The sequence below is a fragment of the Heterodontus francisci genome, chromosome 25 (assembly GCF_036365525.1).
Source record: "Heterodontus francisci isolate sHetFra1 chromosome 25, sHetFra1.hap1, whole genome shotgun sequence".
NCBI classification, from domain to species: Eukaryota; Metazoa; Chordata; class Chondrichthyes; order Heterodontiformes; family Heterodontidae; genus Heterodontus; species Heterodontus francisci.
In genome coordinates, this window is record NC_090395.1 from 69,196,205 (window position 1) to 69,219,318 (window position 23,114).

General features: G+C 44.5%; 1 protein-coding gene across 1 annotated transcript in view; it reads left to right on the forward strand.

Moving 5' to 3' along the window:
• LOC137384040 (uncharacterized) overlaps nucleotides 1-23,114 on the forward strand; it is a 65,975-nt gene that overhangs the window by 15,050 nt on the left and 27,811 nt on the right. The window contains exons 3-7 of the mRNA XM_068057603.1: nucleotides 2,595-2,619; nucleotides 5,838-5,963; nucleotides 12,685-12,803; nucleotides 13,458-13,569; nucleotides 22,719-22,766. Coding sequence (XP_067913704.1) covers nucleotides 2,595-2,619; nucleotides 5,838-5,963; nucleotides 12,685-12,803; nucleotides 13,458-13,569; nucleotides 22,719-22,766 — 430 coding nt within the window. The remainder of the gene's footprint in view (nucleotides 1-2,594; nucleotides 2,620-5,837; nucleotides 5,964-12,684; nucleotides 12,804-13,457; nucleotides 13,570-22,718; nucleotides 22,767-23,114) is intronic.

A 23,114-nucleotide genomic window follows, 5' to 3' on the forward strand; every position in this document is an offset into this window, starting at 1 on the left:
GACTTCTTAACATGCCCACCCACTCAATTCATTGGAAACTGTATTTTCCACCCACCCTCTCAAATGTGCAGAACATTTTGGCAGATGGTTAAAGGGGTGTGGATCCATTGTAATGGGCTTGTGCCAAGATCTGACTCACCCTGCCCAGATTACAGCACCTTCACAGCAGAACTAAAAAGTAATTTCAAACCCAACGGTTCAATTTTTCTTTGCATCTCAATTTAATTTTTTATTAATATTTCATTTCCACAGGAGTTGCCAGTATGGAAGAGTCTTTAATATTTCGTCTGGTGTTCAGTGAAGGTTGCATCCCCAGGTCCTAATCAGCACTGTTATGCAGACACCACTCATTTTCTGATTCAGCAACTTCACCTCTTAACCATTCCAAAAACCACTCCTAAGGTGTTCACATTATAGAGTCATAGAACAAAGAGAACAAAGAAAATTACAGCACAGGAACAGGCCCTTCGGCCCTCCAAGCCTACGCCGATCCAGATCCTCTCTCTAAACCTGTCGCCTATTTTCTAAGGGTCTGTATCTCTTTACTTCCTGCCCATTCATGTATCTGTCTAGATACATCTTAAAAGACGCTATCGTGCCCGCGTCTACCACCTCCGCTGGCAACGTGTTCCAGGCACCCACCACCCTCTGTGTAAAGAACTCCCATGCATATCCCCCCTAAACTTTTCCCCTTTCACTTTGAACTCGTGTCCCCGAGTAATTGAATCCCCCACTCTGGGAAAAAGCTTCTTGCTATCCAACCTGTCTATACCTCTCATGATTTTGTACACCTCAATCAGGTCCCCCCTCAACCTCCATCTTTCTAATGGAAATAATCCTAATCTACTCAACCTCTCTTCATAGCTAGCGCCCTCCATACCAGGCAACATCTTGGTGAACCTCCTCTGCACCCTCTCCAAAGCATCCACGTCCTTTTGGTAATGTGGCGACCAGAACTGCACGCAGTATTCCAAATGTGGACGAACCAAAGTCCTATACAACTGTAACATGACCTGCCAACTCTTGTACTCAATACCCTGTCCGATGAAGGAAAGCATGCCGTATGCCTTCTTGACCACTCTATTGACCTGCGTTGCCACCTTCAGGGAACAATGGACCTGAACACCCAAATCTCTCTGTACATCAAATTTTCCCCAGGACTTTTCCATTTACTGTATAGTTCACTCTTGAATTGGATCTTCCAAAATGCATCACCTCGCATTTGCCCTGATTGAACTCCATCTGCCATTTCTCTGCCCAACTCTCCAACTATCTATATTCTGCTGTATTCTCTGACAGTCCCCTTCACTATCTGCTACTCCACCAATCTTAGTGTCATCTGCAAACTTGCTAATCAGACCACCTATACTTTCCTCCAAATCATTTATGTATATCACAAACAACAGTGGGCCCAGCACGAATCCCTGTGGAACACCACTGATCACACGTCTCCATTTTGAGAAACTCCCTTCCACTGCTACTCTCTGTCTCCTGTTGCCCAGCCAGTTCTTTATCCATCTAGCTAGTACACCTTGGACCCCATGCGCCTTCACTTTCTCCATCAGCCTACCATGGGGAACCTTATCAAACGCCTTACTGAAGTCCAAGCAGCCAACAACTTGCAGGAGATGTTTTATGTACCTGTCAGCGAGAGGGTGTAAGATGTGAGGGACAGGCTGCTGCTTCCCCGGCTGTAACATTGATGTGGGCTCAGTGCTTTTTTGTCGTTCATTCACGGGGCGTGGGCATCGCTGGTAACGCCAGCATTTATTGCCCATTTCTAACTGCCCCTTGAGAAGGTGGTGGTGAGCCCCCTTCTTGAACTGCTGCAGTCCATGTGGTGCAGGTGTTAGGAAGACAGTCCCAGGATTTTGACCCAGCGATAATGAAGAAACGGTGATATATTTTCAAGTCAGGATGGTACATGACTTGGAGGGGAACCTGGAAGTGGTGATCCCATGCATCTGCTCCCCTTGTCCCTCGCAGTGTTAGAGGTCACAGGTCTGGGGAGATGCTATTGAAGAAGCCTTGGTGAGTTGCTACAGCGCATCTTGTAGCTGGTTAACACTGCTGCCATGGTGGCAGATGGGGGTGCCGATCACATGGACTGCCTTGAATTCGAGGATGATATCGAGCTCCTCTTGTGCTATTGAATCTGCTCTCTTCCTGGCAAATGGAGAGCTTTCCATCACATGCTTGTCATATGCATAGTATAGGAATTCCTTTCAGAAATTGGAACTCAGCCTCAGGCAAGCGAACTATAAAGTAACTTCATTCTTGGGCCAGCATATATTACCCATCCCTAGTTTACTGAACTTGAGACCGTATATTCTATACTAACAGTGGTTGTGAACATCAGTAAACCACAACCTAAACAAACCGCACATTACAATCAGCAGCTGCACATTGAAAAATACAACATTCATCACTAAACAGGCAAGGAATGAGAACAACCAAATTTTGAACAACTCTTAGCAAGCTTTGTATTTCCGGCATTATGTAACAGTTCTGATAAATAGGTACAGTTGTGAACTAATGGAAAGATGTGTGTTATAACAGATCTAATGCTCTGTTTGTCATTTATCTATTTGCAGAATCTTCCCTGCCAAGTTATTAAAGGTAGGTTTTACTGTGAGATTATTTTTTATTATAAATAATAATGGTGAGAAGGCGGGGGAATGGTATTTCATTGCTCTGTCACACAGGGGAGCAGAGGAAAACAGTAGAGCATTAGAATTGAAAAACGTACACCTGTATGCACAAATTCCACCCAATTAGGGTCATTTTGATCTTGTGGAAAACGAGTGATAGGGAGTCGACAACTGATTTACACTCCTCACATTTGCATTTCCATTGAAGTCAGGCGGAAGTGATGCAAAAGGGAAAAGGGATTCACTATCAACCGTTCTAGCAGGGTTCCATTGTGTAGCAAACTGGAACTAGGCTGATACTTCTGTTCCTCAATCCAAAGATACACATGCCTCTTGTGCTCTTGCCAGCACCTCAGATATGACCAGTTAACATAACACAAACACAAGAACTGAACCATTTGATTTCTGTGGTCAGTTTAGCTCAGTTCCTTACTATGTTCATACAATTACAGAAATTTATGGCACAGAAGGAGGCTATTCAGCCCACCATGTCCGTACTGGCTGAGAACGAGCCTAATCCCACTTTTCAGCTCTTTGTCCATAGCCCTACAGGATTTGGGTTTATAAACAAATGTTCTTTAAATGTGATGAGGGTTTCTGCCTTTATCACCCTTTCAGGCAGTGACTTCCAGACCCGCACCACCCTCTAGGTGAAATAATTTATCCTCAACTCCCCTCTAATCCTTCTCCCAGTTAATTTAAAACTCTGGTTAGAATCACAGAATTGTTACAGTGCAGAAGGAGGCTCTCTGAAAGAGCAATTCACCAAATGCCATTCTCCCACCTTCTCCCCATAACCCTGCACATTTTTCCTTTTCATATAATAGTCTAATTCCCTTTTGAAAGCTTCATTTGAACCTGCCTCCACCACACGCTCAGGCAGCGCAATTCAGACCTTAACCACTCATTACTTGAAAAAGTTTTTCCTCCTGTTGCTTTTACTTCTCTTACCCATTACTTTAAATCTGTGCCCTCTCGTTCTCGATCCTTTCATGAGTGGGAACGGTTTCCACAAAAGACAGCACCTCCAACAGTGCAGTACTGAGAGAGTATGAACCTTAAGTTTGCATTTAAGTTTCTGGAGTGGAATTTGAACCCATAGCCTTTCTGATTTAGAGGCAAGATTGCCACAACTGAGCTATAACTGACTCTAGGGAAATAAGTACTTCCTATTCAATCTATTTAAGTCCCTCATAATAATAGATATCGCAATTAAATCTGCCCTCAGCCTTCTCTGTTCTAATGAAAACAACCCCAGCCTATCCAATCTTTTTTTCCTCATTGCTAAAATTCTCCAGTCCTGTTGTGTCTTTACTAATTGTGCCATCAGAGCAGCTGTGTTGCTCTTTTCTGTATTGCAACTACTGGCAGTTATTATAATAAAAGCAAAATACTGCAGTTGCTGGAAATCTGAAATAAAAATAAGAAATGCTGGAAATACTCAGCAGGTCTGGCAGCATCTGTGGAGAGAGAAGCAGAGTTAACGTTTCAGGTCAGTGACCCTTCATCAGAACTGGCAAAGGTTAGAAATGTAATAGGTTTTAAGTAAATAAAGCGGGGGTGGGGCAAAAGATAACAAAAGGCAAAGTGTTGATAGGACAGAGGGTCACAGAGAATAACTGACCAGAAGGTCATGGAGCAAAGGCAAACGGTATGTTAATGGTATGTTGAAAGACAAAGCGTTGGTGCAGAGAGGGTGTTAATGGATAGAAAAATGAACAGCCCTGGCCCAAAGCACAAACATGAAAAAAACAGTGGGCAGGCACATGTTAAGAAAAATGAATGATGAAGCAAAACAAAATAAAAAGAAAAAAAACTGAAAATTAAAAAGGGTTATTGTTTGATTTTAAATGCCGGTGCTAAGTTTAAGCTGTGTTAAAGATACAGTTCCAGCATTTAGTGACCACAGAGCTGTTACCCGGGCTCAAACTGGAGATGTACTGACTGCTAATTCTGTCAAAGTCAATTTATAGTCTCACTCCAGAGACTCGAGCACAAAACTAGTTGGTCATTCCAGTGCAGTACTGAGAGAGTGCTGCACTGTCGGAGATGCCGTCTTTTGGATGAGATGTTAAACTGAAGCCCCATCTGCCCTCTCAGGTGGATGTAAATGATATTGCAGCACTTTTCCAAAGAAGGAGAAGGGAGTTCTTCCCAGTGTTCCAGTCAATATTTATCCCACAAGCACCTTCATTACAACACATGGTCCATCATTATCTCATTACAGTTTGTGGAAGCTTGCTGTGCACAAGTTGGCTGCCGCAATTACCTACATTACAAATTCAGAAGTATTTCATTGGTTTCAATGTCTTGGGATTTCCTGAGGTCACTGAAAGTGACAATGAGTGGAGTGGGAGGCTGGAGCAGGAATTCCCCGGGTGGCTTTGATACTAATTGTAATGTTCCAGCAGCTTCCCCTGATGAACATCAGCAAACTGACTAGAGACTCGTAACGTAAACTGGTCAAGAGACCTCGGAAAGGAGAAAAATCGAGCAAGGAAGCAACTCTTAGAGGACTGAAGCGTACATTAAAATGAGATATCGTAGTGATTGCAAAGTGGATTAATTGCTCTCAATGGCATGACAGAGACATTCAGGGAAAACTGCTCCCTTAGATACAGAAGGTCCTGTTACATACTCCTAGTCTGTGTCCTTTAATGCGACTTTAGTTGAAACCCTTACCCTCTAGGCCACTGGAACATAGGAGGAGGCCATTGAGCCCCTCGAGGCTATTCCACCATTCAATTACATCACGGCTGACTGGATCTTAACTCAATCTATCCACTTTGGTTTCATATCCTTTATAACCAACAAAAATCTATCAATCTCAGTTTTGAAATTTTCAATTGACCCCCAGCCTCAACAGCTTGTGAGGTAGCGAGTTATAGATTTCCAGGACCCTTTGTGTGACCAAGTGCTTCCGAACATCACCTCTGAATGGTCTAGCTCTAATTTTAAGGTTAAGCTCCCTTGTTCCAGACTCCCCCGCCAACCCGAGGAAATAGTTTCTCCCCTATGAACACTTTTCATCATCTTAAAAACCTCAATTAGATCACACCCTAATCTTCTATATCTGAGGGAATACAAGCTTCGTCTAGGCAGGGGTTTAGGGTTCGATGTTTTTAACCTTAAGCTGCTATGAGGGTCTACTTCCCCTATCTCACGTTTTCTTCTCTGTTTTACTAGGAGACTGTCTGCCTGAGTACCAGGATACCTGGCCTCTCTCCCCACCTCGAAACACAGAGATCCACATCGTTCTGCTGAAGGGGGTTGGACCAGTGCTAGAGATTAACTTCACCTATTCAGCTGACGGTAATAATAATAATAATGATGGGGAATAGAAATAAGCAGCCTTTCCGGTACAGCAGTGGGTAAACTGATTGCTACCTGCCAAACAACTGGCAATTCAAACTACTTGGCATCCTCATGACTTTTCCCCAGTTATTCTGACCCATTAATTCATGATTATCTCCAGCCCCTGCTCCACGTGACGCTCCAACTAATTGGACCCAATCTTGGCTTTCCTCAGTCCTGGTGCTGCCTGACACTCTAATCCACCCAGTCCACTCAGGGCAACCTCCTGCAGTCTCAATAATGTCGCACCCTCCAAACTATCTGCCACATCCTAGATGAGTTTTAGCATTGTTGTGATTCATGAATATTGCCACTCCAGAGAGAGACTATCAAACGATTGTTGTTCCCAGCACTACTATCAGATCTTTCCTGATACCGTCCCCAGGCTGAACTAACTTTTCCCACTTTTCCCAGTTGGAATCTAGGCCAGATTTCTTTTACCCTTATTGGGAAGCTTCTGCCCCAACCATGACAGATATCAGTGGTTTGAATCCTTGGTGTGTGAAAGACCCAAACTGGCAATAAAATCAGAAAATGCTGGAACCACTCAGCAGGCCTGACAGCATCTGTGGGGAGAAACAGAAGTGTAAAGGTTAATGAACTGTCGTCAGAACTGGGAAAAGTTAGAGATATTAAAGTTGGTACAGAGGCAGAGAAAGAGGGAAGGGGGAAAATGAAAATGGCAGCTCCCCATAAGGAAAGGAAATAAATAAATCTCCATAAGGTGCGACTTTTTTTTTTAACCCATTTTGTTTACGTGTGATATAAGTGGGTGGAGTGTCTGCTTAGATCCACATTATTGCAGTGTGCTGTCTTTTCAAGACCTGGATCATGTCCCTTCTCATTGGTCTTTGCACCAATTGGAACAAGCCCAATTGTACATTATAGTCAAACAACCATCCTGGAGTTGCTAGCTGTGGTTCAATGGGTAGCACATTTACTACTGCATCAGAAAGTTGTGGGTTCAAGTCTCACTCCAGAGACTTGAACACAAAATCTAAGCTGCCTCTCCAGTGCAGTACTGAGGGACTGTTGCACTGACAAAGGTGCCATCTTTCAGTTGAGACATTAAACTGAGGTTCCGCCCTCCCAGGTGGATGGAAAGGCTCGGATGTTCTGCCCAATGGTTATCCCTCAACTAACTTCACTAAAGTAAATGATCTGTTCATTTATCTCATAACTGTTTGTGGGAGCTTGCTGTGTTTCCTACAGTACAATAGTGACTGCACCTCAGAAGTACTTCACTGGCTGTAAAGTGCTTTGGAACATTCTGAGGTTGTGAAAGGTGCTATAGAAATGTAAGCTTTATTTTGCTCTAGTCTGGGCTTTTTTCAAGGCCTTTTTGAAAATTGGGTGCAGAAAACTGCAAACAATATTCCAAATGTGGCTTTGTAAATCTGAGTTCTTTTTGCCTTCAGTCTGGTTCAGTAAATATACTGAGTCGGATGTGTAGGTAAAATCAATTACTTTATTTGCGCATTTAGCCGGCTGACTTACTCTAATACACCGACAATGACTCCACCCAGAGTCTGTCTGGTCCACTAGAGTAAGTGAAGTTTGTGATACAGGTACTACTGTTTATACATTAAGATTCATGCTACACCCCCTTCTTTAACCAATCAGTGCGGTACAATTCGACTTCACCCACGTGGTGACATGCAGTACATCTGTTACTGAGGTTACAATACACTCCATTCTCAATACATACTTGTTACTAATAAAATATTGTTTTGTACCAGCAAGATAAAACAAAGCGGACAAGCAAGCTAATTAGCAAGAGCATAGGAATCATCAATAACCATTCTGGTCTCACTCCCTACATGGATCATGAGTTCTGTCTCTACCTGGTGACAAGTAATTGCGGAGCATCCTGCTATCTCTATTAGGTTTACATTCCTGAGTGTTTCGTGCAGTTTGCAGCTACATCAAGTAGTGGCAGTTCACGAAGATAAGAGGGGCCTAGCACTCCTTATCACTCACACAGGGATGGACATCATTTGATTCACAGGAGTCCATTTGTTCCAAACCACAGGGAGTCACACAATCAGGCCATAAAGAACAGATGTCCTTGCAATTACCAGTGTCGGCTAGTCTTTACAGTCTCACACGCTCTGCCTTTACTTTTAACTATTTCATTGTGGTTTCTGCCACTTAAAATCAAAGCTCAGCAGAGCTACTATTCCTAACTTGGCTATATTTCCCATTAAGCATAGTGCCATGCCTTTCTGCTCACTTCCACAGCTTCACCAATGTGTCATTCAGAGGTCAAATAATGTGTTTGACCTTGTACATGACTAGATGAGGTACAACACTGTACCGAGACAATGGTGGGATTAAATTGGAGGATCAGACACAGCCTGAGTCTGTGCCAGGAATAGCCCTCTATGGACCAGCAGACTTTTCAAAAGGTCCAGAAATGACCTCTATTATGGATGACAAAGGATATTTAAATTCCTTTGTTTTGTTCCATAATGTGCAATGTAAAATTTTGTGCTGGAGACGGGGCTCCTGGTGCCTGGCTGAAAAGATGGGGAAAGCCTGCCTCTGCCTTCTCGTGCCCCCGGAACGATCCTCCGGTCAAAGTTTCAGGAGCCGGCATCTCCGTCCCTTTAAAGATGGGGATCCCATCTCCAGGAGCGGCCAGCCAATCAAAGGGCTGGCAGTTCAGCAGTACCACTGGGACCGGTGGCCACTGCCGGTACTGCAGAGGCCTCGGGCCCACGCCCAGCGCTGGAGACCCGGACCAGAGGTAGGTGAGGCAGGGTCGCCGGGGCCAGTGCGGAAGGCCCCAGCGAGGGGTGGGGTGTGGGGGTCTTGCAGTCCAGGGGGAGGAGGTTCCCAGCGGGGTAAAGTTCTTCCCGGTGGGGGTCCTCTGTGGGCCACAAATTGCCCACAAAGGAGGGACCCACATCCCCAAGCCTGCAGTGAGGGCACCTCATGTCACATGGTGACCGCCCTGTGTGGTGGAGGTACCCCCTGCCCACCATTGGTAAGATCAGAGCAGCAGTAATAAGAGGCTCTTAATTGGCCCTTAATAGGCGAATTAAAGGCCTCAATTGGTCTCTGGGTGGGAACCATTGTTGGCCTATTTTTTGTTGCTCTGTTTTTAATGCAAATTCTTAAGCCTCCTCCCAAATTTTCTTATGAGCGCACTCCCTCTGGGTTGGATTTGGAGGCGGATGGGGGGCATCAGCAGCCCTCCAACACTTCACTCAAGTGAGTTTAGGTGAGAATGGGCCAAGGATTTTACTTCACGGAGGGCTTCACAGACGTTGTCCAATTCTGGCTTCGCCCATCGTCAGTAGCTACACAGTTTGCAGCTGTACTGCGATCAGGAGACTTATTGTAGTTTGTCCTCCCCACCCCCTCCCCCCCCCCACCCCACCTACGACTCCCCTAGCTGAGATCAACCAACTATGGATGGAATGTTGGATCTTCCTATCGATGCAGGCCTGATTTTAACTCTTTTCGGCCGGTGGGAATGGTCCAGCGGGTGGTTAATATGGCAGCTAGACTTTCCAGTGCGCTGTCATTTTAACCACTCTGTTTTCTGGTCTTCAGATAGACACCCGTGATAGACAGCTGTGGATCTCATTAATATGGGAAATTCGGGTTCCTGTGATGTCGTTATGAGCATAGATTTAACATTTTGTCCCCAAAATACACTTTCTTCATAAATTTTGCATAACTACATTACAATTCAAGTTTGACATTACATAAAGTGCAAGACAGTTCAGTTTCTTTCAGTACAGTATATGAGGTGCTTCACTGCACTTACAGTTCCAGGTTATATTTACAATTGAGATTTACAATTCGTCAAAGATTCTTTAGTGCATGCACCATGAAACCTTTTGTCATTTAATCTTTTCTGCCCTCCACCCTATCACAGACTTTCCTTTGTTTTCTTCTATCCTCCCCCACCCCCCTTTCATCTGCTCAAAACCTATTACATTTCTAACCTTTGCCAGTTCTCATGAAAGGTCACAGACCTGAGACACTAACTCTGTTTCTCGCTCCACTGAAGCTGCCAGGCTACTGGGTATTTCCAGCATTTTATGTTTTGGTTCTCTGGTGCATACTGCCCAAGGGGTTTTACATAGGTTCCAACCCCTGGGAGGATGGACAAGAACAAAAGGGAAGGTCTGTGATAGGGTGGAAGAGAGGCGGGATTAAATGACAAGAGAGTTGGTGGTGTAGAGCCAAAGGGAGTGGTAATTGGACAAGTAATGAAACAAGAGATGTGTCTGGGGGAGGTGTGAATGGCAGAATAATGAAGAGCTGCTGTGGGAAAGCAAAAGGTAGAAAAATGGAGAATTAAAGCAAAGTCTTCAAAGAAAAAAGGAACAAAATGGGGCAGACATTATTTGAGATTTCCAGCATGCGCAGTATTTTGCTTTTGTTTTGGATGAAGCTGTTTTTAGCCGCTGAAAGGGAGTTGCACTGTTCCCAGAGGTACCAGGTCAATGTATGGAGTGGATGGAGCAACCCCTGTTCCAAAAAATCAATTTAATATTTGATCCCCAGATATGAGACGTATCACATATTCAACTGATAAGAAGCTTTTCTCAAAAAATATACTTTATTCATAAAATCTGTCAAAGCACTTCAATTCAATAACAATTCAAATCTGCCATTACATAAAGTACAATATGGTTGATTTTTTTTCGATACAGTACATGACACTCTGAGGTACCCAAGCATGATTTTAACTCCCAATCACAGCAGTTGCGTGCGGTGCCAAACCCACTGTGAAACCTGGTGGTAAATAGGAATGTGATGAAAACCACACCTGCCAAAATGAGATACGTTAATTTCCTCATATGGAACATTATTTTTGAACTGTTACTATTTGAAATAACTTGCTTAAAAAGACTGCAACAGTGGCTGAAAACATGGCTGCACATTTGCATTCGAAAAGACAGTTGCCTGAAGAAGACAATGGGAGTATTCCCTGATTCAATTAGCCTGATGTTTTTTGATCAAGAGACATTGAATGTGTAAGAGCCAGCATTCCACCACCAACACCCACCACCGCCCCCCACCCCCCCCCCCCCCCCCCACCACCCCAGAGAGTGTCTGCTAAGCTGGAAGAAATCCACAAATTCTCGCAGGAAAGTTTGTCCCAAATAAGGAGCTAGTCACATGACTAACCTGCTGGGCAACCTGGAGTTAATTGAATTGTGCTCACAGAATAGTTTGGGAAGAGACTGCAATTTGAAGATCAAAGAGAAGGAAAGCCTCCCCTGTCTCTCTCTCTCGCCTGTGGAGTTGCAGGGACCCACGGAAGTAACTCAAGCCTCAAGACAGAAGACTATCAAAACAAGTTTGAAAGTGTGCACTGGGCCCCAATGAGAACTGCAAAACATAGCTGTGATCAAAGACTTTACATCAAACCCAAAGCCAGTAACTGAACTCCAGCTATTGCTTCAAACCTTTTCTCCTTTGATTCTTTCTCCTTTTCTGTCTCTATTTGCGTGTGTGTTTATTGCATATGCATGCTAGTGTGGTGGTGTTGCGTATTTCTAGTAGCTGTAACTGAATTAGAGTTTTAAGGTTTAATTAACTTACAGCTTTTTTGTTTAGATCTGAGATAACCTGTCTGGTTGATTTCTTTGCAATCACAATTAGAGAGCAGTGAGCAAGGACTCACTGAGAGCGAAGCTAAAACATGGTGTTTTAAAAATTAAACCCTGTTACAGCCAAACCAGGAAAAAGCTGAGAGGGAACCCCTAGACCCCTTTCTCACCTGGTCGTAACAAGGAGTGAGGTTAGAATAGACCCAGGATGGACAGTATGAGGAGGAGTGAGGCCGCCTGCCCCTCCCACCTCCAGCCACTTACCTTCATAGCGGATACTGTTCCCTTGATTCCCTGGCAGCGGGCTCGTGCGCCTGAAATCCTGCTCTCCCCCAACACCTCACTAACCAGGGCATCAGGCTGGAGTCTGATCCTCCAACAAGGAAATAAGACCGATGGGTTCAAGTCTCTCGAGTGTCATCCCTGAGGATTCTCGCCCACTTGCCACACTCATGCCCAGGTTAAAATTGGGGTTTGTGACACAGAATCCCACCACCCGATCACACTTTTTACTTCACTGCATCATTGCAGAGGGTGGTAGGGTGGAACACTGAGGTAAGTATGTAATGTTCATTATATAGTATAGGTTGCTTGCTGGCTTTGACAATCCTTATTATTCAGGTAAACTAAGAATCAGATTTTGACTTTGAACCCCAGACTGACTTGCTGCAGACTGACAAAAGAACATAAGAAATAGGAGAAGGAGTAGACCATACGCCCCCTCGAGTCTGCGCCACCATTCAATAGGATCATGGCTGATCTTCTAACTCCACTTTCCTGCCCCATCTCCATATTCCTTGATTCCCTCAGTGTCCAAAAAGCCATTGATCTCAGTCTTGAATCTACTCAATGACTGAGCGTTCACAGCTCTCTGGGGTGGCGAATTCATAAGACTCACAACCCTAGTCATCTGTGGGATGAAGGATGGGGGTGGGTAGGAATGGAAAGGGGCTGAAGACAAGGGTCCTTCCTGCATTGTATCCGGGTCTGATTGAGGACCAGGTGTCATCTATGGTGATGACCCCCATGGGAGGAAGGATCATGTGACTCGACAAGTAGGAAGAAAATAATCCTCTTTCACTGACTTTCAAATTTTTCTGCAGCAAACCTCCTTTCCATCAATAAGACAGTGATCGCCATCTCTCAAGTAGGGTCAACACAGTGCGTAACATACTGGTACACCAATGGATTCCCAGCACAGACCAACCACCGGGGAGAACTGGTCAGTAGCAATTCCTTGATTAATTCATTTCTCTTGATGTTCTTATCTCCTCAAGGCTCCTTGGTGTCAGCCATAGTTCAGTGGGTGGAAATCTCACATTTGAACCAAAAGGTTATGGGTTCACAGATTCAATGTAGCAAACTGAGCACATAATCTGGGTTCGCATTCCAGAGGTGCTGGCTTTCACATGAGATGTTAAACCAAGGCCCTGTCTACCTTCTCCGGTGGCTGTAAAAGACCCCATGGTACTATTCGAAGAAGAGCAAGGGGGTTTCCCGCAGTGTCCTAGTCAATATTTATCCCGCAACCAACATCACTGAAACAGATTATGTTGTCATTATCACTGCTGTTGGGGGGGATGGTTCAGTGGGTCAATATAAATAGTAAGTGGGATTATGGTCCATGATGGGAGAGTCCAAGTGTGTTTCTGACAGGGTTCTCCCGACCGTCTGCTGTAATCCAGGCAGAAGATCCATGGAAACTCCAGAGAAACGGCCAAGCCAGTCTTCCCTCCTGGTTTCTGCAAACCTTCTGCCAAAGGTCTAGCGGATGTTTCCGGAGAACTCCCAAGGGTAACAACCACTGTGTAGATATTGTGTTAAATGATAATAGAAAGGAGACGAGTCATGTGATCTGTATCCTTTCCTTTCCTAGTGGAGTCTGACATACTACAGCTGCCATCGGCTAAAACCTGCACAGCTTCTGTCCATTAATATCTACAGCATTCCGCCCACACAGGCACTGGTGAAGAATGTCCAGTTACCAGGTGAGTATCTCACAGTCTGGTGCAGTACAGTCAGCGGGCAGGTGGACCTGATCAAATTTAACAGCAGACATCTTCAGTCCCCTGGTTTGTGCCAAGTAGGGTTGCCAACTTTGGTTTGGCTTATTCCTGGAGGCTCAATCGCATGACACTTGATGACATGACATCCAGTCACATGATGCTTGATCATGTGACATCTAATCACATAACATTTAAAGCGATAGAATGATGCAGCACAGAAGAAGGCCATTCAGCCCATCATGCCTGTGCCAGCTCTCTGGTAGAGCTAGCTAATTAATGCCACTCCCCCTGCTCCCATACCCCCAACTCCATGCAGTATCAAAATGGCCATGGCATCATGCACCCTCAGCCAATCAGTGACACTGTAGACCATTTAACCTATCATATGACATCCGATCACGTGCTCACAGTTTGTAGATGCTATTGAATGTACTGTCTAAAGGTTGAATCATGTGTAATCGAGGGGCCTTTGTGCACGGTTTCATGTGAGGACTGGGAATCTGTCTGTGGGTGGCCGCAGGAAATACTCCAGCACAAACCTCGGGCGCTAAACTCTGCTCTTCTCCCTAGTTGCTAGGAGCAGTGCCCGGGAAATTCAGCTTCCTCCCTGACATTGCAGGAGGGTTAGAACCCCGAATGCCACCAATAGCTCTCCCCAGAAGACATAGTCATTGCTGGCAAGGAAATGATCATTAATTGTGGGTTACAGCAAAGCTGTTTTCTTCACATATAAAGATAAATGCACCAATGAATAGTTTTATTACTTAAAAATAAACATTTAAGGATAATCTGCTTGACAGCAGTTAATTTGGAAGGGACAAAATTATGTTTGCATTAGGCTGTGCAGTTATATATATTACAAAATTAAACTTTCAGAATGGCACGCTTGGTTACAATTTAATTCAAACTTATTGTATCCTTGAAATAGCCTATAGTTGCTCTTGATTTAAAGCACTGTGGGACATTTTTACTACGTTAAAGGTGGAATATAAATTCAAGTTATTGTTACCGTGTACTTTCATGTTTTTGCCTACGCTTGGATTTTCTGCACTCTACATTTCCAGTGAACAATGATATTATTTTTGTTTATGGCTCAAATAGGAATAAGAGATTAAATTGTAACTATGATCTCATGCATGGTTTAGAGCAGACAGTGATTGAATAAACACTTCATTTTAAGGATTAGTGGCACTGTACAGGTTCCACATATTTTCAAGTACTTCAGCTCTCCTCAACACATTGCTTACTCCACCTGCCAAGCCTTTGAGATAATTTAAACATAACAAACCTGGAACCTTTCAATTGGTTGACTCAGTCCTGTGCAGTTACCACTGCCTATAAACCACCCCATATTTATAAACCTGGTGCAAGCAAGGGCCAAAGTAATAGGGGAAGCATATCGTAACTACTGCCAAGTCCCATTCATCCATTGCCCCCATACCCGCCGACCTACATTGGCTCCCAGTCCCTTTGATCTTCCTGTTTAAATCTTTCCATGGCATCGCGTCTCTCCACCCCCACCATAGAAACATAGAAAATAGGAGCAGGAACAGGCCATTCGGCCCTTCGAGCCTGTTCCACCATTCATTATGATCATGGCTGATCATCCAACTCAGTAGCCTGCTCTGGCTTTCGCCCCATACCCTTTGATCCTTTTTAGAGCCAAGAGCTGTATCTAACTCCTTTTTGAAAACATACAATGTTTTGGCCTCAACTGCTTTCTGCGGTAGCAAATTCCACAGGCTCCCCACTCTCTGGGTGAAGAAATTTCTCCTCATCTCAGTCCTGAAAAATTTACCCCGTATCCTTAGTTTGACCCCTGGTTCTGGACTCCCCCATCATCGGGAACATCCTTCCTGCATCTGCCCTGTCAAGTCCTGTTAGAATTTTATAGGTTTCTATGAGATCCCCCCTCACTCTTCTGAACTCCAGCGAATATAATCCTAACCGACTCAATCTCTCCTCATACGTCAGTCCCGCCATCCCAGGAATCAGTCTGGTAAACCTTCGCTGCACTCCCTCTATAGCAAGAACATCCTTCCTCAGATAAGGAGACCAAAACTGCACACAATATTCCAGGTGTGGCCTCACCAAGGCCCTGTATAATTGCAGCAAGATATCCCTGCTCCTGTACTCAAATCCTCTCGCTATGAAGGCTAACATACCATTTGCCTTTTTTACTGCCTGTTGCACCTGCATGCTTACCTTCACAGACTGGTGTACGAGAACACCCAGGTCTCTCTGCATATTCCCCTCTCTCAGATAGCCGTTCAGACAATAATCTGCCTTCCTGTTTTTGCTACCAAAGTGAATAACCTCACATTTATCCACATTATACTGCATCTGCCATGCATTAGCCCACTCACTCAACTTGTCCAAATCACCCTAAAGCCTCTCTGAATCCTCCTCATAACTCACTCTCCCACCCAGTTTCGTGTCATCTGCAAATTTGGAGATATTACATTTAGTTCCCTCATCTAAATCATTAATGTACATTGGGAATAGCTGGGGTCCTAGCACCGATCCCTGCAGTACCCCACTAGTCACTGCCTGCCATTCAGAAAAAGACCCATTTATCCCTACACTTTGTTTCCTGTCCGCCAACCAATTTTCTATCCATCGCAATACACTACCCCCAATCCCATGCGCTTTAATGTTACATGCTAATCTCTTATGTGGGACTTTGTCGAAAGCCTTCTGAAAGTCCAAATAAACCACATCCACTGGCTCCCCCTCATCAACTCTACTAGTTACATCCTCGAAGAATTCTAGTAGATTTGTCAAGTGTGATTTGCCTTTCATAAATCCATGCTGACTCTGCCCGATTCTACCACTGTTCTCTTTAGTGCTCTGCTATAAAATCTTTGATAATGGACTCTAGAATTTTCCCCACTACCGACATCAGGTTGACTGGTCTATAATTCCCTGCTTTCTCTCTACCTCCCTTTTTAAATAGTAGGGTTACATTAGCTACCCTCCAATCTGCAGGAACTGTTCCAGAGTCTATAGAATCTTGGAAGATGACCACCAATGCATCCACTATTTCTAGGGCAACTTCCTTAAGTACTCCGGGATGCAGACCATCAGGCCCTGGGGATTTTTCGGACTTCAATCCCATTAATTTCCCCAACACCATTTCTCTACTAATACTGATTTCTTTCAGTTCCTCTCTCTCACTAAGCCCTATGTTCCCCAACATTTCTGGTATGATATTTGTGTCCTCCTTTGTGAAGACAGAACCAAAGTATGCATTTAGTTGGTCAGCCATTTCTTTATTCCCCTTAATAAATTCCCCTGTTTCTGACTGTAAGGGACCTACATTTGTCTTCACCAATCTTTTTCTCTTCACATACCTATAGAAACTTTTACAGTCAGTTTTTATGTTCCCCGCAAGCTTGCTCTCGTACTCTATTTTCCCCTTCTTAATCAATCCCTTGGTCCTCCTTTGCTGAATTCTAAACTGCTCCCAATCCTCAGGTCTGTTGTTTTTTCTGGCAAATTTATATGTCTCTTCCTTGGATCTAATGCTATCTCTAATTTCCCTTGTAAGCCATGGTTTGGTGACCTTTCCTGTTTTACTTTTGCACCAGACAGGGAAAAACAATTGTTGCAGTTCATTCATGCGCTCTTTAAATGTTTGCCATTGCCTTTCCACCGTCATCCCTTTAAGTAACGTTTCCCAATCCATCATAGCCAACTCGCGCCTCATACCTTCGTAGTTTCCTTTACTAAGATTCAGGACCCTTGTCTCAGAATCAACTACATCACTCTCCATCTTGATGAAGAATTCTATCATATTATGGTCGCTCACCCCAAGGGGACTCGCACCACTAGATTGTCAATTATTCCTCTCTCATTACACAATACCCAGTCTAGGATGGCCTGTTCTCCAGTTGGTTCCTCAATGTATTGGTCCAGAAAACCATCCCGTATACACTCCAAGAATTCCTCCTCTGTGGTATTGTGACTAATTTAATTTGCCCAATCTATATGCAGATTAAACTCACCCATAATTACAGATGTTCCTTTATCGCATGCATCTCTAATTTCCTGTTTAATGCCATTCCCAACATCACCACTACAGTTTGGGGGGTCTATATACAACCACCACTAACGTTTTTTGCCCCTTAGTGTTTCTCAGCTCTACCCATACAGATTCCACATCGTCAGAGCTAATATCTTTCCTCACTATTGCGTTAATTTCCTCTTTAAACAGCAATGCAACTCCATCGCCTTTTGCTTTTTATCTGTCGTTCCTAAATACTGAATATACCTGGATGTTCATTTACCATCCCTGGTCACCTTGCAGCCATGTCTCCATAATCCCGACTATATCATACCCGTTTACATCTATTTGTGCGATTAATTCATCCACTTTATTGCGAATGCTCCGAGCGTTAAGGCACAAAGCCTTAAGGCTTGTCTTAACATTACTTGTCCTCTTCCCAGTATTTTTCACTGTAGCCCTGTTTGATTCTGGCCCTTGATTTCTCTGCCTATCACTTTTCTTTTTCCCCTTACTGTCTTTTGTTCTTTGTCTTTGATCCCCCCTCCTCTGACTCCTTGCAAAGGTTCCCATCCCCTTGCCATTTTAGTGTAAACCCTCCCAACCACTCAAGCAAATACTCCCCCTAGGACATTAGTCCCAGTCCTGCCCAGGTGTAACCCGTCCAATTTGTACTGGTCCCACCTCCCCTAGAACCAGTCCCAATGCCCTAGGAATCTAAAACCCTCCCCCTCACACCATCTCTTCAGCCACGTATTCATCCAATATATCCTGCTATTTCTACTCTGACTAGCACATGGCACTGGTAGTAATCCTGTATCTCTGTAACTTCCTATTACCATCTGGACTCTCTGTCTTCTTCTGATGCAGGCCTCTTACACATCCTCCACTCCCTTCGCATCACCATTGACAGCTGTGCCTTCAGCTTTCTGGACCTTAAACTCTGAAATTCCCTCCCTACACCTCTCCACCTCTCTCTCTGCTCCTTTAAGACATTCTTTAAAAGTTACCTCTTTTGACCAAGCTTTTTGTCGCTGTCCTAATCTCTCCTTCTTTGGCTAGTTATCTTCCTGCAAAGCAGTGAATTGGAGGCCAATGCCAGGACCTCCCCCCACCTGAAGGTTTTCCAGTAGCATGGGGCAGACAACAACAGCTTGTATTTATATCGCGTTTTTAAGTGGTAATACGTCCCAAAGCGCTTCACAGGAACGTTATCAGACAAAATGTGTTACCCAGAGCCACATAAGGAGATATTAGGACAGGTAACCAAAAGCTTGGTCCAAAAGATAGGTTTTAAGCAGTGTCTTAAAAGAGGGGAGAGAGGTGGAGAGGCGGAGAGGTTTAGAGAAGGAATTCCAGTGCTTCGAGCCAAGACAGCTGAAAGCATGGCCACCAATGGTGGAGCGATGAAACCTGATGCATAAGAGCCTCAGGGAGTTAAGGAATATGGGGATAGGGTAACTGTGCCAGGGTCGTCTCCAAAGGGCGCAGGGCAAGCAGGTTTTTGTAGGATGGCGGCCTGCACATACAACCTGACCGAAGAACAGCTAATCAGATGAGGTGCCCCAGAGGTCAGCTGGTGGTGAGCGTCTTCAGGGGAAGGCGGGAGGAGGGGGAAATCCCAAACCAACATTACGTATGAGAGGGAGCTCCTCCCCACATGGGGTAAAAATTTATTCAATCCTGGATTCCTGCTGTTCTCGGAATTCTTTCAACTCGTTTTCACAAGTTTGTTCAAAACCAGTTTGACCCGCAGCAGAACAACAACCAGTTTGACTGATGACTATCCCACATCAAGCAAAGCAGAAATTTAACCTTTCGATGAACACCCAGAGTGAGAAAGAGAGACTGAACCATGATCCTAGCAGAAGTTAAAGGCTTCAGATTAAATAAAGAACTCGTATCTAAACAGCGCTTTCTGTGACATCGCAAAGTGCTTTACAGCTCAAGAAATACTTTTGAAATGTTGTCACAATTTGTACGCAACAAAATCCCTCGAACAGCAAGATGATAAATTATATTTTAGTTCTGCTGGTTGAAGGTTAAATATGAGGCTGGAGACCAGGACAAACTCCCCTGCTCTTCTTTGAAATAGTGGCCGTGGGATTTTTTACATCCAAGAGGATAATGAGGCCTCGGTTTAACATCTCATTTGAAAGAAGGCATCTCTGGCAGTGCAGCACTGAAGTGTCAGTCTAGATTTTGTGCTCAAATCTCTGGTGTAAATTGAACCCACAACCTTCTTTCTCAGAGGGGGTACTACCCACTGAGCCACATCGGAGGAGGAGGAGGAGGAGGCCATTCAGCCCCTCGAACCTGTTCTGCAATTCAATGAATCTCAGATTTCAAATTAACAATTGACCCAGCATCATCTTCCTTTTGTGGGAGAGAATTCCAAACTTCTACCATCTTTTACCTGTAAAAGTGTTTCCTAATTGGCTCTAATTAGTTTTTTAGACTAGTTTTTAGACTCTGTTCCCTAGTCCTAGCTTCCCCAAACAGAAATCTTAAAGAAACAATCTATGTATCTCCCCTATCAGTTCTCGTTAATATCTTGAAGACTTGGATCAAGTCAGCCCTTAATCTTCCAAATTCCAGGGAAACAACCCTAGTTTGTGTGAAACAAAAACAAGAAATGCTGGATTCACTCAGCAGGTCTGGCAGCATCTGTGGAAAGAGAAGCAGAGTTAACGTTTCGGGTCAGTGACCCTTCTTCGGAACTGACAAATATTAGAAAAGTCACAGATTATAAACAAGTGAGGTGGGGGTTGGGCAAGAGATAACAAAGGAGAAGGTGCAGATTGGACCAGGCCACATAGCTGACCAAAAGGTCACGGAGCAAAGGCAAACAATATGTTAATGGTGTGTTGAAAGACAAAGCATTAGTACAGATTAGGTGTGAATATACTGAATATTGAACATCAGCAAGTGCAAACCTGAAGAAAAACAACCTGAAAAAAACAGTGGGTAAGCAAACTGAACAAACTAAGATGAAATGAAATAAATGCAAAAAAAGATTGTAAAAAATGTAAAAAGGAATGCAAAAAAAAGGAAGAAAAAATAACTAAAAATGACTGAAAAAGAAAGTAAAGTGGGGGGCTGTCATGCTCTGAAATTATTGAACTCAATGTTCAGTCCGGCAGGCTGTAGTGTGCCTAATCGGTAGATGAGATGCTGTTCCTCGAGCTTGCGTTGATGTTCACTGGAACACTGCAGCAATCCCAGGACAGAGATGTGAGCATGAGAGCAGGGGGGAGTGTTGAAATGGCAAGCAACCAGAAGCTCAGGGTCCTGCTTGCGGACTGAGCGGAGATGTTCCGCAAAGCGGTCACCCAGTCTGCGCTTGGTCTCCCCAATGTAGAGGAGACCACACTGTGAGCAGCGAATACAGTATACTACATTGAAAGAAGTACAAGTAAATCGCTGCTTCACCTGAAAGGAGTGTTTGGGGCCTGGGATAGTGAGGAGAGAGGAGGTAAATGGGCAGGTATTACACCTCCTGCGATTGCAAGGGAAGGTGCCCTGGGACGGGGACGAGGTGGTGGGGGTAATGGAGGAGTGGACCAGGGTGTCGCAGAGGGAACGATCCCTTCGGAATGCTGACAGGGGAAGGGAGGGGAAGATGCGACTGGTAGTGGCATCACGCTGGAGGTGGCGAAAATGGCGGAGGATGATCCTTTGGATATGGAGGCTGGTGGGATGAAAAGTGAGGACAAGGGGAACCCTGTCACGGTTCTGGGAGGGAGGGGAAGGGGTGAGGGTAGAGGTGCGGGGAATGGGTCGGACACGGTTGAGGGCCCTGTCAACCACAGTGGGGGGAAATCCTCGGTTGAGGAAAAAGGAGGTCATATCAGAAGCACCGTCATGGAAGGTAGCATCATCAGAGCAGATGCGTCGGAGACGGAGAAACTGGGAGAATGGAATGGAGTCCTTACAGGAGGTAGGGTGTGAAGAAGTGTAGTCGAGGTAGCTGTGGGAGTCAGTGGGCTTATAATGGATATTGGTAGACAACCTATCCCCAGAGATGGAGACAGAGAAGTCGAGGAAGGGAAGGGAAGCCTAGTTTGTGTGATCTCTCCTTGTAATTTAAACTTAGATTTCATTCTAGTAAAACAATGCTGCACCCACTCCAACACCTATATATCATTCCTAAGGTGTGGTGCCCAGAACTGCTCATAGTACTTTGGGTGTGGTCTAAGCATGACTTTGTACAGCTGAAGCATGACTTATATCCTCTTTATGTTATGTCAAAACATAATCAGCCTGATATCTAAAGCTGGATCTTATCCTATGGATTTATGTTTGTGCTTATTAAGTTGAAGCCTATTGATGGGATACTTTCCCATTTTGTGCCAGACAATTACACTGCTAGCTAGGGTTGAACAAACATACGAACATATAAATTAGGAGCAGGAGTAGGCCACTCGGCCCCTCGAGCCTTCTCCGCCATTCAACAAGATCATGGCTGATCTGATTGCAACCTCAACTCCACATTCCCGCCTACCCCCGATAACCTTTCATCCCCTTGCTTATCAAGAATCTATCAACCTCTGCCTTAAAAATATTCCACCGCCTTTTGAGGAAGAGAGTTCCAAAGACTCATGACCCTCTGAGAGAAAAAATTTCTCGTTATCCCTGTCTCGGATTAGAGGAGGGGCTTCAGAATCTGTAATTTTTATTCCAAAAGAGTTAAGGTTGAGGGTGATATTGAGGTATTCAAGGTTCTAAAGGATATGGACACCACCACCTGCAAGTTCCCCTCCAAGTCACACACCATCCTGACTTGGAACTATATCACAGTTCCTTCACTGTCGCTGGGTCAAAATCCTGGAACTCCCTTCCTAACAGTACTGTGGGTGTACCTACACCCGAAGGACTGCAACGGTTCAAGAAGGCAGCTCACCCTCTGATCCTCTCTGAGCCTAGCATTCCCTCACACTCCTTCAGGAGGGAGTGTGGGAGAGCACAGGAGGGAGTGCGAGGGAGCATTCTAGTGCAGCACAGTTTCACACACAAATCTTAAAGAAATAATCTATGTGTAAGTATATCTTAAGTGTTGTGATGAAGCTTAAATGACAGGGAATTTTCCAGAATCTTCCAGTGATACATTTTCTCTCTTTTTCAGGTTGCAACAATCCCTTGATGAAAAGATACGCTGAAGACTTCTGTCCAGGTGGAGATGGGGCAGGGGGAGCTGGCATGTTTACTGTGTAGAGTGTTTGTGCCCTCCTCAGTGAGGAACTTTACAGACTCTAAACAAATAATATGTGCTCCCTGTGTCTGTCAGGCTGTGTGTGCAGTTCTGGTCTCCATATTATAAAAAGGACATGGAGGCACTGGGGAAGATTCATAATCACCAGGATGAGACTAGAACTAAAAGAATATACTTATCAGGAAAGACTGAATGGGCTGAGGTTCTTCTCTCTAGAAAAGAAAAGACCAAGAACACGACCTGATAGAGGAAATTATGAAAAGGGTTGATAGACAGAGAGAAAATGTTTCTGCTTGTGATGGAGTCCTA